This window comes from Amblyraja radiata, chromosome 8 (genome assembly GCF_010909765.2).
Source record: "Amblyraja radiata isolate CabotCenter1 chromosome 8, sAmbRad1.1.pri, whole genome shotgun sequence".
NCBI classification, from domain to species: Eukaryota; Metazoa; Chordata; class Chondrichthyes; order Rajiformes; family Rajidae; genus Amblyraja; species Amblyraja radiata.
Window position 1 is genome coordinate 75,231,609 of NC_045963.1, and position 18,798 is coordinate 75,250,406.

At 45.3% G+C, this 18,798-nt stretch overlaps 1 protein-coding gene across 1 annotated transcript in view; it reads right to left on the reverse strand.

The window, feature by feature from the left end:
* Nucleotides 1-4,875: 4,875 nt before the first annotated feature.
* The window catches only part of ankef1 (ankyrin repeat and EF-hand domain containing 1), a 51,199-nt gene continuing 37,276 nt past the window's right edge, over nt 4,876-18,798 (reverse strand). Inside the window, exons 5-10 of the mRNA XM_033026244.1 lie at nt 18,586-18,709; nt 15,766-16,588; nt 12,889-13,115; nt 10,263-10,447; nt 8,054-8,182; nt 4,876-5,157 (exon numbers count right to left, since the gene is read on the reverse strand). Coding sequence (XP_032882135.1) covers nt 5,017-5,157; nt 8,054-8,182; nt 10,263-10,447; nt 12,889-13,115; nt 15,766-16,588; nt 18,586-18,709 — 1,629 coding nt within the window. The 3' untranslated portion in view covers nt 4,876-5,016. The remainder of the gene's footprint in view (nt 5,158-8,053; nt 8,183-10,262; nt 10,448-12,888; nt 13,116-15,765; nt 16,589-18,585; nt 18,710-18,798) is intronic.

The window sequence follows — 18,798 nt, forward strand, 5'->3', positions numbered from 1 at the left end:
ACCACGACGGCCTTACCCTTTCTGACCCTAACGCATTCCACCGCTAGCAGCAACAAAGGCAGGTCCAATTTCATTGGGATTCCTGAACGCAGGTGAAGGATATAGTTTGATGATATCCTGCTGTTCACAGTCCTTGAGAACATGAGGGGAGAGGGGATGAGGCCCAGAGATTTCGTCAGGGTGGCGAAAATATTAAAGGGCCTGTCCCACTTAGGTGATTTTTTAAGGCGACTACAGGCGACTAGGCTGTCACCACATGGTCGCCGGGGTGTCGCCTGTACGGTCGTGAGTTGTCTCCTCAGTCGCCCAAAGAGTCGTAGCGTCTTTCTGGTCGCCGCTGGATTTTCAACATGTTGAAACATTTTCGGAGACAGACGGCGACAGTGGGTTTGACGCCAATGTGCGTAGCTTGACTTCTCCTGACGTAGGCGCTGTCGTAGTTGTCGCCAGGTTAATGTAGGTTGACGTAGGAGTAGGAGGGGGACCCACAGCCCCATTTATATCAATGGTTGTGATGGTTGAAAGGGTCAAGAGCTTCAAATTCCTGGGCGTGCACATCTCTGAAGATCTTTCCGGGTCCAAGAACACTAATGCAATTAACAAGAAAGCTCATCAGCGCCTCTACTTCCTGAGAAGATTACGGAGAGTCGGTTTGACAAGGAGGACTCTCTCTAACTTCTACAGGTGCACAGTAGAGAGCATGCTGACCGGTTGCATCGTGGCTTGGTTCGGCAACTTGAGTGCCCTGGAGAGGAAAAGACTACAAAAAGTAGTAAACACTGCCCAGTCCATCATCGGCTCTGACCTTCCTCCCATCGAGGGGATTTATCGCAGTCGCTGCCTCAAAAAGGCTGGCAGTATCATCAAAGACCCACACCATCCTGGCCACACACTCATCTCCCTGCTACCTGAGCCTGAAGACTGCAACAACCAGGTTCAGGAATAGCTACTTCCCCACAGCCATCAGGCTATTAAACCTGGCTCGGACAAAACTATGATTATTAATAACCCATTATCTGTTATTTGCACTTTATCAGTTTATTTATTCATGTGTGTGTATATATTTATATTATGGTATATGGACACACTGATCTGTTTTGTAGTAAATGCCTACTATGTTCTGTGTGCTGAAGCAAAGCAAGAATTTCATTGTCCTATACAGGGACACATGACAATAAACTCACTTGAACTTGAACTTGAACACTAGAATAGTGTCAATGTTCGGGTGCTGACTTTGATTTTTTTTTTTGTTAAAGTAATGATTCTGTTTCAAATTTTATGTCGAAGGAGGGGTCCAGTCGCCGGTTTTTCAGCGACCTGCTGCGACTACGACAGTCGCTTAAAAATAGCCTAAGTGGGACAGGCCCTTAACTGAAGGAATACGTGTGAAGAAACAAGGACTGAGTTTAGTTTATTGTCACGTGTACCGAGGTATGGTGAAAAGCTTTTGTTGCATGCTAAAAGCTCAGTCCCACGGTACGAGTTCATTCCAAGAGCTCTCCCGAGTTTGCCCCGATTCGAACTCGGAGATTTACGGTAATGGCCACTCGTCGGTACTCGAGGCTCTCGTGGACATTTTTCAACATGTTGAAAAATCTTCACGAGTCTTCCCGAGCTTACCTGCCGTTAGCGAGTCTTCCCGAGTACCTGCCGTTAGCGTTACGAGCCGCTAAGAGACGTCCCCGAGCTCCGACGTACCCGCTACGTTCATTCTCTGTGCTTACCATGAGTTTGATTTTTTTTCTAAACTCGGGAGAGCTCTTGGAATGAACTCGTATCGTGGGACTGGGCTTTAACCAGTCAGTGGAAAGACAATTCATAATTATAATCAAGCCACTCACTGTGTACAGATACATGATAAAGGGAATAACGTTTAGTGCAAGATAAAGCAAGTGAAGTCTGATCAAGGATAGTCCGATCATCTCCAATAAGGTACATAGTAGTTCAGGACATAACTAACCTGCAGATAACTGTGAACAACCTGTTTGTTTGGCAGTCCATTCCCCGTCCTGAAATTCCAGGCAGTCACATGGAGATCATGTAAACTCCACACGGAAAACACCAAAATTCAGGCTCGATCCCGGGTCTGCGATGTGAGGCAGCAGTTCCACATGTTGTGATTATGCCCGATGTTTCAAGCTGGGAGCGGCACGGTGGCGCAGCGGTAGAGTTGCTGCCTTACGACGCCAGAGACCCGGGTTCGATCCTGACTACGGGTGCGGTCTCTACGGATTTTATACGTTCTCCCCATGACCGCGTGGGTTTTCTCCGGTTGCCCCGATATCCTCCCACACACCAAAGATTTACAGGTTTGTAGGTTAATTGGCTTCGGTAAGGAATGCAAATTGTCCCCAGTATGTAGGATAGTGCTAGTGTACGGGGTGATCCCTGGTCAGTGCAGATTTGGTGGACCAAAGGGCCTGTTTCCACGCTGCAACCCTATACTAAACTAAACTAAATTGTGTTAAAGTCTGTGAAGATGGGTCTGGATTTACACATCACCCAAGGAATTTACCCCATATATCCCTCACTTTATACATGGCCTGATGACAACTGTTATCAGGCAACTGAATCATCCTACCACAAACAGAGAGCAGTCCTGAACTACTATCTACCTCATAGAAACATAGAAAATAGGTGCAGGAGTAGCCCATTCGGCCCTTCGAGCCTGCATCACCATTCAATATGATCATGGCTGATCATCCAACTCAGTATCCTGTACCTGTCTTCTCTCCATACCCCCGATCCCTTTAGCCACAAGGGCCACATCTAACTCCCTCTTAAATATAGCCAATGAACTGGCCTCAACTAACTTCTGTGGCAGAGAATTCCAGAGATTCACCACTCTCTGTGTGAAAAATGCTTTTCTCATCTCGGTCCCAAAGGATTTCCCCTTTATCCTTAAACTGTGACCCCTTGTCCTGGACTTCCCCAACATCGGGAACAATCTTCCTGTATCTAGCCTGTCCAACCCCTTAAGAATTTTGTAAGTTTCTATAAGATCCCCCCTCAATCTCCTAAATTCTAGCGAGTACAAGCCGAGTCTATCCAGTCTTTCTTCATATGAAAGTCCTGACATCCCAGGAATCAGTCTGGTGAACCTTCTCTGTACTCCCTCTATGGCAAGAATGTCTTTCCTCAGATTTGGAGACCAAAACTGTAAGCAATATTCCAGGTGTGGTCTCACCACGACCCTGTACAACTGCAGTAGAACCTCCCTGCTCCTATACTCAAATCCTTTTGCTATGAATGCTAACATACCATTCGCTTTCTTCACTGCCTGCTGCACCTGCATGCCCACTTTCAATGACTGGTGTACTATGACACCCAGGTCTCGTTGCATCTCCCCTTTTCCTAATCGGCCACCATTTAGATAATACCTGTAGTCTACTTTCCTGTTTTTGCCACCAAAGTGGATAACCTCACATTTATCCACATTATACTGCATCTGCCATGCATTTGCCCACTCACCCAGCCTATCCAAGTCATCTTGCAGCCTCCTAGCATCCTCCTCACAGCTAACACTGCCCCCCAGCTTCGTGTCATCCGCAAACTTGGAGATGTTGCATTCAATTCCCTCGTCCAAATCATTAATATATATTGTAAATAGCTGGGGTCCCAGCACTGAGCCTTGCGGTACCCCACTAGTCACTGCCTGCCATTCTGAAAAGGACCCGTTCACTCCTACTCTTTGCTTCCTGTTTGCCAGCCAGTTCTCTATCCACATCAATACTGAACCCCAAATACCGTGTGCTTTAAGTTTGTATACTAATCTCTTATGTGGGACCTTGTCGAAAGCCTTCTGAAAGTCCAGATATAACACATCCACTGGTTCTCCCTTATCCACTCTATTAGTTACATCCTCGAAAAATTCTATAAGATTCGTCAGACATGATTTACCTTTCGTAAATCCATGCTGACTTTGTCCAATGATTTCACCACTTTCCAAATGTGCTGCTATCCCATCTTTAATAACTGACTCTAGCAGTTTCCCCACTACCGATGTTAGACTAACTGGTCTGTAATTCCCCGTTTTCTCTCTCCCTCCCTTTTAAAAAAGTTGGGTTACATTAGCTACCCTCCAGTCCTCAGGAACTACTCCAGAATCTAATGAGTTTTGAAAAATTATCACTAATGCATCCACTATTTCTGGGGCTACTTCCTTAAGTACTCTGGGATGCAGCCTATCTGGCCCTGGGGATTTATCGGCCTTTAATCCATTCAATTTACCCAACACCACTTCCCGGCTAACCTGGATTTCACTCAGTTCCTCCATCTCATTTGACCCCCCTGCTATTTCCAGCAGATTATTTATGTCTTCTTTAGTGAAGATGGAACCAAAGTAGTTATTCAATTGGTCTGCCATGTCCTTGTTCCACATGATCAATTCACCTGTTTCTGACTGCAAGGGACCTACATTTGTTTTAACTAATCTCTTTCTCTTCATTGGTGACCCTCGGACTTTACTGATCAGACTTTACTGGCTTTATGTTGCACTAAACGCTGTTCCCTTAACATGTATCTATGGCTCAATTTTAATCATGTGTTGTCTTTCCGCTGGCTGTTTAGCCCACGACAAAAGATTTTCACTGTACCTCGGTACACGTGACAATAAACTAAACTAAACTGAACTGAACATGAGTGCTGAGTTTAATTGCTCAGTCCATCTAATTCTACATGTGTAGGCAGAATCTCACTGTTTTATTGTTTTAAGATACAAATTGATGAGTTTCAATCATGCAGTCATTATATACCAAGAATAAATGTCCAATATATTTTGCAAAACAAGACAAAATTCAGGTATATTTGAAAAAATGTGACTGCTTTATTACTTTAAATAGTCTTCCTTTCAATCTTTTCTTGAAATAGTTTCACAATTCTTTTTACATGTTCTTGCAATAAAATCTTTGTTTTCGCATCTGCCATTTATTCACATAATTTTCCGTGAGATCATTTTATTTTTCCGAATTCTACCGCTAACAACGTGCAATTTTCTCGCTACTTGGCATCTGTACTTTATAGTTCTTCCAATTTTGCTTTGATGTTTTTTCTAAAAGGCATTAGGAAGTCATTAAAATCCACTTCATAAGTGAATCTCCCCCGATTATATACTCTCTTCTCAATTAGTTTCTCAGTCATTGGCGGGTTACTCCATACCTACAAGAAAATGGAAAATTAGTCTTCCACCACATAAAATTCAAATATAGCAAACTTATAAATTCCTAAGCAGAATGTTTATCATGTGCATGTCAAACTGCAAAAAATTCCCAAGATGTTTCAGATGACAGAGGGCCAGAGCAGAGGGATCTAAGAGTGCAGCTGCATGGTTCTTTGAAGGTGGAGTCGCAGGTAGATAAGGTCGTCAAAAAGGATTTTGGCACATTGGCCTTCATCAGTCACAGTACTGAGTATAGAAGTTGGGAGGTCATGTGGAGTTGTATAAGACGTTGGTGAGGCCACATTTAGAGTATTGTGTTCAGTTCTGGGCACCATGTTATAGGAAAGATGTTGTTATGCTGGAGAGAGTACAGAGAAGATTTACGAGGATGTTGCCAGGACTAGAGGGTCTGAGCTATAGGAAGAGGTTGAGTAGGCTGGGACTCTATTCCTTGGAGTGCAAGAGGATGAGGTGTGATCTTATAGAGGTGTACAAAATATTGAGAGGAATAGATCGGGTAGATGCACAGAGTCTCTTGCCCAGAGTAGGTGAATCGAGGACCAGAGGACAAGAGTCAAGAGTGTTTTATTGTCATATTTCCCAGATAGGACAATGATATTCTTACTTGCTGCAGCACAACAGAATATGTAAACATAGTACATAACGGAAAAAGAAATAAAAGTTCAGTGTGTGTATACACACATGCACACATACTCAATAAATAAACAAATATAGTGTAATAATAATAATAGCCTGTTGCAGTTCAGAGCTTATTTGTTGTCATGTTTAATAGCCTGATGGCTGTAGGGAAGAAGTTGTTCCTGAACCTGGACGTTACAGTTTTCAAGCTCCTGTACCTTCTTCCCGATGGCAATGGTGAAATGAGTGTGTGGCTAGAATGGTGTGGGTCTTTGATGATGCTGGCAGCCATTTTGAGGCAGCGACTTCGATAAATCCCTTCGATGGTGGGGAGGTCAAAGCCGGTGATGGACTGTGCAGTGGTCACAACTTTCTGCAGTCTTTTCCGCTCCTGGATGTTCAAATTGCCGAACCAGGCCACGATGCAACCAGTCAGTATGCTCTCTACTGTTAAGGGTAAGGTTAAGGGGAAAAAATATAATAGGAATCTGAGGGTACATCTGTGGGTGTAAGGAATAAGCTGCCAGAGGAGGTAGTTCAGGCTGGGAATATTCCAACATTTAAGAAACAGTTTACATGGATAGGACAGGTTTGGAAGGATATGGGCCAAACACACGCAGGTGGGGAATGGTGTACATGGGGCATGTAGCTGGGACATGTTGGCCGGTGTGGGCAAGTTGGACCGAAGGGCCTGTTTCCACACTGTATCATTCCATGACTGACAATTCCCATGCAGAATAAATGTATTATGAGTATGCCAACATTCAATAAAATATCTCCCGATGTTACAGATGAAATAAAAACAGAAAATGTTTGGTACGTTCTCCCTGTGACCTGCGTGTGTTTTCTCCGAGTGCTCCGGTTTCCCCCAACCTTCAAAAGATGTACCAGTTTGTCGTTTAACCATCTTTGGTAATATTGTAAATTGTCCCCAGGCATGTGGGATGGTGCTGTTGTACGGGGACCACCAGTCGGCATGGACTCAATAGACAATAGACAATAGGTGCAGGAGTAGGCCATTCAGCCCTTCGAGCCAGCACCGCCATTCAATGTGATCATGGCTGATCATCCACAATCAGTACCCCGTTCCTGCCTTCTCCCCATATACCCTGACTCCGCTATATTTAAGAGCCCTATCTAGCTCTCTCTTGAAAGCATCCAGAGAACCGGCCTCCACCACCCTCTGAGGCAGAGAATTCCACAGACTCACCACTCTCTGTGAGAAAAAGTGTTTCCTCGTCTCCGTTCTAAATGGCTTACTCCTTATTCTTAAACTGTGGCCCCTGGTTCTGGACTCCCCCAACATCAGGAACATGTTTCCTGCCTCTAGCGTGTCCAAACCCTTAACAATCTTCAATAAGATTCCCTCTCATCCAGAGTGTACAAGCCCAGCCGCCCAGGTCCCTTTGTTGGGGATCCACTTCGGGAGCTCCAACGCGGGAGCCTGCGGACTTAACAGCGTGCTCGCGGTCCCTTGGTTAGGGACCGACTTCGGGAGCTCCAACCGCAGGGGCTTCGACCGACGCGGGAGCTTCGACCGCCCCGACGCGGGAGATTCGATCACCGGCTGCGGGAGATTAGATCGCCCAGACTGTGGATGGTTCGACTACCCCGACCGTGGGCGAAAAGGAGGGAAGAAGCTAATACGTTATTGCCTTCCATCAGTGCGCTGTGGTGGATGTTTATGTTAATTTTATGTAGTGATGTGTCTTGTTGCTTTTTTTGGTATGACTGTACGGCAAATCAAAATATTTGTATGTTTTTACATACTTGGCTAATAAATTAATTACAATTACATTTAGACAGGTACATGGATAGGACAGGTTTAGAGGGAAATGGGTCAAACACAGGCAAGCGGGACTAGTTTAGATGGACATGTTGGTCAGTGTGGGCAAGTTGGGCCAAAGGGTTTCGGCCCGAAAAACGTTGCCTATTTCCTTCGCCCCATAGATGCTGCTGCACCCGGTGAGTTTCTCCAGCATTTTTGTGTAGTTGGGCCAAAGGGCCTGTTTCCACACACTGAGTAGTTTCATGGGTGTATAGGAACAGAATTAGGCCATGTGGCCCATCAAGTCTACTCCGCCATTCAATCAAGACTGGTCTATCTTTCCCTCTCAACCCCATTCGCCTCCCTTCTCCCCATAACCCCAGACACCCCATATGACTCAATGACCCAGAACCGTTGTTTGTTCACCAGTCATGGGGATCTTAATAGTCTGTTAAAAAAAAACACATTTAAACAAATGTTGCACTTACACTTTTTGGTACAAATGTTATGTCCACTCTCTTTGGTGTTCCACTATTTAACATTTCACTTTTCTTTGCTATGCTGTCCTTAATAAATTCCCTCTTTGATACTCTTGCCGAAGGAGGAGGTACTGATATCTGCATTTGTTAGATAAAAGCGTGTTCAGAGTTAAAGATTAATATTTATTTTGAGCGGGATTTCATTTATCATAAAACACTTCATATTGACCAGTGGGCCAGTTGACCTGTCAATCCACAGAAATAGGCCACATTTTGATCGGAATAAAGACTTTTTACAGATGCATTTATTCACTAGATGGCAGGTCTTTAAAATGGCTGACAAACTTTCTACTGCAGTATTTCACGGAGCCCATAATGTAATCAAAGTCCTTTGTCGAAAAATGCACTGGGTCTTGTAATTGCAGCATTCGTTGTCACTGTGTTGTGAAACTGGTAGTGATTTCTTAATCATGCAGGAATTGGCAAGTTCACCCAGAGATTCCCCACTATTCTATTATGTTTCAGATGCTCTCATGTTTCGGATCACTGGTCAGTGCGGACTTGGTGGGCCGGTGAATCGGCCTCCACTGCCTTCTGTGGCAGAGTATTCCACAGATTCACAACTTTCTGGGTGAAAGTGTTTTTCCTCATCTCAGTCTTAAATGCCCTACCCCTTAATCTTAAACTGTAACCCCTGGTTGTGGATCCTCCCAACATGGGGAACATTTTTCCTGCATCTAGCCTGTCCAATCCTTTAAGAATTTTATATCTTTCTATAAGATGCCCTCTCATCCTTCTAAATTCCAATGAATACATGCCCAGTCGACCCATTCTTTCATCATATGTCAGTCCCGCCAATAGCTATACTCCCAGTTTGCTGTCTGTAACAATTCTCCAAATCAATTTGCTGATCAATCTGTTAGATAGCTCAAGCTACACAGCTAGCTAAGTCTTAGTCTAAAGTCATCAGAGTGTACTTCCTTTGTCAGCATGGGCAAGCTGGGCCGAAGGGCCTCTTTCTGTGCTGCAGGGCTCTTACATAGAAACATAGACATAGAAACATAGAAAATAGGTGCAGGAGTAGGCCATTCGGCCCTTCGAGCCTGCACCGCCATTCAATATGATCATGGCTGATCATCCAACTCAGTATCCTGTACCTGCCTTCTCTCCATACCCCCTGAGCCCTTTAGCCACAAGGGCCACATCTAACTCCCTCTTAAATATAGCCAATGAACTGGCCTCAACTACATTCTGTGGCAGAGAATTCCAGAGATTCACCACTCTCTGTGTAAATTTTTTTTTTCTCATCTCAGTCCTAAAAGATTTCTCCTTTATCTTAAACTGTGACCCCTTGTTCTGGCACTTCCCCAACATCGGGAACAATCTTTCTGCATCTAGCCTGTCCAACCCCTTAAGAATTGTGTAAGTTTCTATAAGAAATAGATAGAATATATTGGAATAGATCGGGTAGATGCACAGAGTCTCTTGCTCATAGGTGAATGGAGGGTCAGAGGACATAGGTTTAAGGTGAAGGGGAAAAGATTTAATAGGAATTTGAGGGGTAACTTTATCAAACAAAGGGTGGTGGGTGTATTGAACTAGCTGCCAGAGGAGGTGGTTGAGGCAGGTACTATACCAACGTTTAAGAAACAGTTAGACAGGTACATGGATAGGACAGGTTTGGAGGGATGTGGTCAAATGCAGGCAGGTGGGACTCGTGTAGATGGGACATGTTGGTCGGTGTGGGCAAGTTGGGTCAAAAGGCCTGTTTCTGTGCTTTATCACTCTATAACTTTACTGATTGACCAAATTGTCTGCAAATTCAAAGAAATCTCTGCAGTTGGAAAGTCCGCATGACTAAGACAGAAAATGTTTTGGTTAACATCATAAAACGTTTTGAGCATTTTTGAAATGTTGAACATTATTGAAAATGGGCATTTTGTACTTTTTTACATTTTGAACAAATGTACAAATGTACAAATGTGAATGGACAAAATGTGAATGTGTACATTTTTGAACATTTTGTCCATTTATTTGTACATTTGTGCATTTTTGTGCATTTGTACATTGTATACTGTTATAGTTGTAAATGTGTGCATTTTTGCACAAGTTTGAAGATCTTGTACATTTTGAACAATATGTTGGCAATGTACATTTTGACCATTTTGATCCCGTTTTGAACAATGAATGTTTTTTAAACATAAAATGTCTTGGTTACCAGCTCCGCAAGCACAGGGGCCGCTCCGGTTGTCGGGGGTCTTGAAGATGCTGCACTCCCCCCTTTTCCTGCTTTTCCTTTGCCTTTTCCTTTCTCTTTCTTCGGAAGACTGTCCATCTTGGCTTTGACCACATCAACTACCCTGATGTCGGCGTAGGCGTTTGCTATGTCCAACGCATTTTGCCCTAATTTTACAAAGAAAAATCAATGTGTGTTCGGTATAACGTCACATTGTTGAATGCTCCATCCGTAAAGGACAGCTTCTCTTGCTGATTCGGTTCAGTTCAGAGATACAGTGCGGAAACAGGCCCTTTGGCCCACCGAGTCCGCACCCACCAACAATCCCTGCACATTAACACTATCCAACACACACTCGGACATTTTTTGTTAACTTTATACAATTATACCAAGCCAATTAACCTACAAACCTGCACGTCTTTGGAGCGTGGGAGTAAACCGGAGCACCCGGAGAAAACCCACGCGGTCACTGGGAGAACGTACGAACTCCGTACAGGCAGCACCTGTAGTCAGGATCCAACCCGGTTCTCTGGCACTGTAATGCCCCTGTCCCACTTAGGAAACCTGAACGGAAACCTCTGGAGACTTTGCGCCCCACCCAAGGTTTCCGTGCGGTTCCCGGAGGTTTTTGTCAGTCTCCCTAATGGTCGAAAGTGGTTTCCGCTTCTTCTATGTTCCGGCGATTATTTCAAAAAATTCAAAACCGGCCGCGGCTAAAAATAGGTTGCCGTTTTAAAAATCGGTAATTTTTTGTAAAAGCCGGTTGTGATGCAAGTTGAAGGTGGTTGCCGGAGGTTGCCGGTAGTGGAAGGTAACCTCCAGCAAATTGTCCCTAATGTGTATTGCAGAACTAGTGTACAATGGTCGGCGCAGACCCAGTGGGCCGAAGGGCCTGTTTCTACTCTGTATCTCTAGACTAAACCACTCTAGAAGTCTGGAGACTGATTCGACATAGAGAAACACAACAGTAATAAGATAAATTGTCCATCATTCTTTTGGCATGTTGGGCGAGGGGAATATATATTGTCGAGAATATAGGAAGAATTTCCTGGATCTGCTACAAACATTGCCATGGGAATTTTTGAGAGCTCTTGACTGCGGACAAAAGTTTGGTTTGGAGATACAGCGCAGAAACAGGCCCTTCGGCCCATCGAGGTTCACGCACGCCGACCAGTGATCACCGCACACTGTCACTATCCTCCACGTGTTAGGGACAATTTACAGTTATGCCAAGTCAATTAACCTAGCAAACCTGTACGTCTTTGGAGTGTGGGAGAGAACCGGAGATCCCGGAGAAAACCCACGCAGGTCACGGGGAGAAGGTGCAAACTCCGTACAGACAAGCAGCCCGTAGTCAGGATCGAACCCGCGGTAAGGCAGCAACTCTATCGCTGCGCCACCGTGCCGCCCAAATTTTTCATCAGCATGCATCATCCCCAGCTATCCCTTGTTTCATTCTCTTTCATTTTGAACTAGAAACTCCTCTAAATAACAATGGTTACAGCAAACGATGATGCCCTTTAGTTTAGAGATACAGCATGGAAACAGATAATAAGATCATTTTGTTAACAGCATTGTGATTACTGGTCCGCAGCATAAGCGGGATAGTGGCCCACCGAGCCCACGCCGACCATCGATCACTCTAGTTCTATGTCATCCCATTTCCCCATCCACTTCCTGCACACTAAGGGCAATTTACAGAGGGCCGATTAATCCACAAATCCGCACGTCTTTGGGGATGTGGGAGGAATCCGGAGCACCCGTAGGAAACCCAATCGCTCACAGGTAGAACGTGCAAGCTCCACACAGGACAGCACCTGAGATCAGGATCAAACCGGGATCTCTGGCGCTGTGAGGCAGCGGCTCTAACAGCTGTGCCACCATGTTGTCTATGCTGTGGAGCAGTAATCCATTGAATCTCAAAAGACTGGTGTTAGCAAAATTCAAGATAGACAGGAGTAACTCAGCGGGACAGGCAGCATCTCCGGAGAGAAGGAATGGGTGACGTTTCGGGTCGAGACCCTTCTTCCAGAAAAGTCGCCCATTCCTTCTCTCCAGAGAGGCTTCCTGTCCCGCTGAGTTACTCCAGCTTTTTGCGTCTTTCTTCGGTTTAAACCAGCATCTGCAGTTCCTTCCTGCACTGTTAGCAAAATTATCTTACTAACTGTTTAAGAAAGAACTGCAGATGCTGGAAAAATCGAAGGTAGACAAAACATGCTGGAGAGACTCAGCGGGTGAGGCAGCATCTGTGGAGAGAAGGAATTGGCCTTTAGTAGTCAGTAGATTTCAGGTCAGTAGATTTCAAAAGCTGACAGTGGTGCTGTTACCACTATGACTATCCAAAAAAACCCAAACAAGGTTGAAAAGAATAAGGCAAAATAAAAATGCTGGGTTTCTTGCTTCTTGTAGTGTCAGTTCCACAGTCCCTAGCCCTAGATATTTCCACCCTGGGAAACATATCTCTGTGTCTCCCTCTCCCCAGACTCTCAGACTGAAGAAGAGTCTCGAGCCAAAACCTCACCCATTCCTTCTCTCCTGAGATGCTGCCCGTCCCGCTGAGTTACTCCAGCTTCGTGTGTCTGTGACAGGGCAATATCCACACGCATACCTTTCTGGTTCACCAGTTCCACGTTGGCGCCGCGCTCAATCAGGTAGTTGACACAATCCACTCTGCAGCTTTCTATTGCCCTCATCAAAGGCGTGGCTCCGTTGATGGAGACGGCATTGACTGTCGCTCCGGCCTTCACCAGCAGCTGTACAATGTCCAGCTGGCCCGCATGGCACGCATGGTGAAGGGGCGTCCACATTAAATTATCGTAGGTGTTTACATTAGCGCTAGGAATGCAGAACACATTGTAAGAGCATGTATTGTAAAGATATTTCTCACCAGGTTTAGCTTAATTTATTTTGGAGATGTAGTGTGGAAATAGGCCCTTCGGCCCAACAAGTCCGTGCTGACCAGTGATCACTCCGTACACTACCACTATCCCACACACTACGAACAATTTACAGTTATACCAAGCCAATTAACTTACAAACCTGTACGTCTTTAGAAACATAGACAATAGGTGCAGGAGTAGGCCATTCGGCCCTTTGAGCCAGCACCGCCATTCAATATGATCATGGCTGATCATCCAAAATCAGTACCCCGTTCCTGATTTTTCCCCATATTCCTTGATTCCGTTAGCCCTAAGAGCTGTATCCAACTCTCTCTTGAAAACATCCACTGCCTTCTGTGGCAGAGAATTCCACAGATTCACAACTCTCTGGGGGAAAATGTTTTTCCTCATCTCAGTCCTAAATGGCTTACCCCTTATTCTTAAACTGCGACCTCTGGTTCTGGACTCCCCCAACATGGGGAACATTGTTCCTGCATCTAGCCTGTTCAATCCCTTAAGAATTTTATACATTTCTATAAGATCCTTTGGAGTGTGGATGGAAATCAGAGCACCCAGAGAAAACCCACGCAGGTCACGGGGAGAACGTACAAACTCCATAAAGACCGTACCCATAGTCAGTATCGAACCCTGGTCTCTGGCGCTGTAAGGCAGCAACTCTACCGCTGCGCAACCATGCCGCCAATTTACAGAGGCCAATTAACCTACAAACCCGCACGTCTTTGGAGTGTGGAAGGAAGCCAGAGAAACCTCTGATTGTCCCTAGTGTGTGTAGGATAGTGCTGGTGTACAGGTGATCGCTGGTCAGCGCAGACTTAATGGGTTGAAGGGTCTGTTTCCATGCTGTGTCTCTAAAACTAAACTAAACTTAAAAGCCTGCACGCATTCACAGTAGAAAAGGGCGAGGGGGAGATATCTACAACATCAACCAGAAAATAAACTGACCTTGCTTCCACTAGGTATTTGACAAATGGTGGTGGAGGCAGATATGATATTGGCGTTTAAAAGGCTTTTGGATAGGCTCATGGAAGTGCAGGGAATCGAGGTATATGGATGACATACTGGCAGATGTTTAGTTTAGTTTAGTTTATTGTCACGCATTCTTGCCATAGAGGGAGTACAGAGAAGGTTCACCAGACTGATTCCTGGGATGTCAGGACTTTCATATGAAGAAAGACTGGATAGACTCGGCTTGTACTCGCTAGAATTTAGAAGTTTGAGGGGGGATCTTATAGAAACTTACAAAATTCTTAAGGGGTTGGACAGGCTAGATGCAGGAAGATTGTTCCCGATGTTGGGAAAGTCCAGGACAAGGGGTCACAGTTTAAGGATAGAGGGGAAATCCTTTAGCACCGAGATGAGAAAAACATTTTTCACACAGAGAGTGGTGAATCTCTGGAACTCTCTGCCACAGAAGGTAGTTGAGGCCAGTTCATTGGCTATATTTAAGAGGGAGTTAGATGTGGCCCTTGTGGCTAAAGGGATCAGGGGGTATGGAGAGAAGGCAGGTACAGGATACTGAATTGGATGATCAGCCATGATCATATTGAATGGCGGTGCAGTCTCGAAGGGCCGAATGGCCTACTCCTGAACCTATTTTCTATGTTTCTATGTGTACCGAGGTACAGTGAAAGACAATGCATGGTTACAATCGAGCCGTTTACAGTGTATGGATAAATGTTGCTGCAGGAGTAGAGATGTATGAGCGTGGAGGGATTGTAAAATGCGATTGTAAATCCGCTTCTGCGGCCAGCAAGTAAATAGTTGCCGGGGGTGGGCGCCATCTTGGAAGCGGATCATGTTGATCACAAACATTGTGGGCCGAAGGGCCTGTTCCTGTGCTGTACTGTTCTATGTCAAGTACGTATGTAGTTGGAGATGCAAAGATTTTCACTCTTTTGGGGAAAAATATATGCAGTAGCTATGAAAATAAATGCAGACATTTTAAGAAAAAGAGCTGGAGTGACTGAGCGGGTCAGGCAGCATCCCTGGAGAACCTATCCCTGGATAGGTGACGTTTTGGGTCGGGACCCTTCTTAGGATAGGTTGTTGTGGGATAGACAATAGACAATAGACAATAGGTGCAGGAGTAGGCCATTCGGCCCTTCGAGCCAGCACCGCCATTCAATGTGATCATGGCTGATCATCCCCATTCCTGCCTTCTACCCATATCTCCTGATCTTTAAGAGCCCTATCTAGCTCTCTCTTGAAAGTATCCAGAGAACCTGCCTCCACCGCCCTCTGAGGCAGAGATTTCCACAGACTCACAACTCTCTGTGTGAAAAAGTGTTTCCTCGTCTCCGTTCTAAATAATAATAATAATAATAATAATAATAATAATAATAATAATAATAATAATAATAATAATAATAATAATAATATATTTTATTGTCTTGCACATAAATGCAACGAGATTTGGTATGCAGCTTACTCCTTATTCTTAAACCGTGGCCCCTGGTTCTGGACTCCCCCCAACATCGGGAACATGTTATAGGGGAGTTAGAAAGCTGGAAGAGAGGAAGGGCAGGACAAAGGTAAATACAGGCGAGAGGGAGACATTGAAAACATCAGCCAGAAAGTAAACTCACTCAGCTTCCACGAGGAATTTGGCCAGTGTATAATTCCCATCCGAACAAGCTGCCATGAGCGGAGTTGTGTAGTATTTGTCCTGCACATTGACTGACACTCCCTGGTATAAGGCTTTCTTTAAAGATTGCATATCATCCGCCTTTGCTGCGTAGTTAATACTGGTGTACACTTTCTCCGGTTTCTCCAAGTACCACGATGAATCATCCTGCAGCGGATGTTCAGGTGGCTTGTCCCGGGTGAACCGATTCGTGTCTGTAAAGTTCCTGAAGCGTTCGATCATAAAGTCTGGTGGACCCCCATCCTCCCGTCGCTGCATGTACTCATCTGGGACAGTGCAAATGGGTATTGGTATGTTCAGCTTGCCTTTCTTGCCCCTCCTGCCCCTCTTCCCCTTCTTCTTCTTTGGTTCGTACGAGGACATGAGGTAAGCCTTCTCGAGGTACTTGGCGCCCTTGAAGAACTCGCTGACGTCGATGATTCCCGTGCGGGCTTTGTCCAGGGCTGTCATCAGCATCACGACCCCGTCTTCCTGAATCGGCGCGTTCCTGCCGGCCAAGATGGTGGCAAAGTCCTCTCTGGTCAGCGTTCCGTCCCCCCTGTCCATGGTGGCGAAGGCGTTGCGCAGAGTGTGCTCGTGATAGAGCGCCCAGTCGTAGAGGTGGATGAGCCAGGGCGGGCTGGGGTTCTTCACGCCCGGCTTGGAATTCTTTGTCAGGAGCCGCTCAACCTTCCGCAGCTCCTTGGACACCAGTTTAAACCCAAGTCCTTTGGCAGCGACCCTGGGAGTCTTTAACTGCAAATTTTTCAACTTGGGGCTGCTCCCTGAAAGGAAAGGCCAAAGGAGGAATTACAAGCTTTGCATTGCATTAGCTTCCAAAAACATTGCCCCATTGTTTCCAGCTTTTTTTTCCCACGAGTAGTAGCTCTACTCAATAACCTAATATCTGTAGCCTCCTTGTGCTTTGGTATTTCACATGGTTAATCGATAATGTTTTATTATTCATGTTTAACGTTTTATGTTTCATTCCTAACTGTCACTGTATGTCATGTTGTCACTTGCGGGCGGAGCACCAAGGCAAATTCCTTGTATGTGAATACTTGGCCAATAAACATTCATTCATTCATTCATTCATTCATTCATTCATTCATTCATTCATTCATTCATTCTTCTTCTCTTTTTTTCAAGTTCCGCCATAATCAGAATCAGAATCAGAATACCGTTTATTGTCATTTGAACCTAAGTTCAAACAACAGTTTGTTTCTGCAGTCATACGAACAAGAAAAAAACCAAGACACATAATTTACACAAACGTGGAAGAAAGAATTGGAGATGCTGGTTTAAATCGAAGGTAGACACAAAATGCTGGAGTAACTCAGTGGGACAGTCAGCATCTCTGGAGAGAAGGAATGGGTGACGTTTCGGGTCGAGACCCTTCTTCAGTCTTCTTCCTCCATATACTTCGAAGATAGGTTATTCTTCAGTCTGAAGAAGGGTCTCGACCCGAAACGTCACCCATTCCTTCTAGATTAGATTAGATTAGATTAGATTCCTTTATTTGTCACTCAGACATTTCGGTCTGAACGAAATTTTGTTGCCTGCAGTCATACATATAATAATAAATAACAAAACACACAATAAACACAAATTAACATCCACCACAGTGAGTTCACCAGGCACCTCCTCACTGTGATGCAAAAGTCTTAAAGTTACTGTCTCTTCCCTCCTTATTCTCCCTCTGTGCTGAGGCGATATATTGTTACCCTTGGTGGTGGTCGGAGGGGCCGTAGGCGCAGATTGGCAGCCACGCTTCCGTCAGTCTGCCCCAGGGCAGCTGTGGCTACAGAAGTAGCTTACCACCACCGAGTGTGACTGAGGAGTGAATGAATAATGCGATGCAAAGCGCCTTGAGTATTAGAAAGGCGCTATATAAATCCCATCCATTATTATTATTATTACCCCACCGGGCGATGGTAGTCAGTCCCGCGGCTCAACCGAGATGCTGCCTCTCCAGAGATGCTGCCTGTCCTGCTGAGTTACTCCAGCATTTTGTGTCCGCCCGCCATAATAATATTGAGGAACAATAAATTTAGAGTTAAGAGATACAGCATCGAAACCCACCGGGGAAACAGGCCCTTCAGCCCATCGAGTCCTTCACCGACCAACGATCCCCATACACTAACACTATCCTACACACAAGAGGGACAATTTACAATTTTTACCGAAGCTAATTAACCTACAAACCTGCACGTCTTTGGAGTGTGGGAGGAAACTGGAGCACCCGGAGAAAACCCACGCAGTCAAGGGGGGAAGGTACAAACAAGACAGCACCCGTGGTCAGGATTGAACCGAGGTTCCTGGCGCTGTAAGGCAGCAACTCGACCACTGCGCTACCACGTCACCCCATGAGAGTTTGGAGCCTGGATCTTTAACCATCGTGGCACAGCAGTAAAGTTGCTTCCATAAAGCACCAGAGAGCCGTGTTCGATCCTGACTACGGGTGCTGCCTGTACGGAGTTTGCACGTTCTCCCCGTGACCTGCGTGGGTTTCCTCTGGATGCTCCGATTTCCTCCCGCACTTCAAAGACGTGCAGGTTTGTAGGTTAATTGGCTTGGTTTAAATGTAAATTGTCCACAGTGCGTGTTAGGATAGTTTTAGTGCTCGGGGATCGCAGGTCGGTGGGCTGAAGGGCCTGTTTCCGTGCTGTATCTCTAAACACAACTAAACACTAACTGTAAACAGGTGCATTTTGCATGCTGTACTGAGAGAGGAGAATGCGTGGGAAGCACTTTGCCTGCCTTGTGGATTTCATACTCATACCTCGTTGTGCCAAGAATTTGGCACAGTCAGCAAATCCTCCCAACGCTGCCAGATGCAGAGCAGTATTTCCATCTGTGTTAATGATATCGATATCACAGTTGTAAGCAACCAAGGCTCGAATGACCTACAAGAGATGAACACATCAGCAAACAGTCGGTTTATTTAGATAGGTGCCTTTTCGGCTCGGGACCCTACTTCACCCTGAAGACGGAA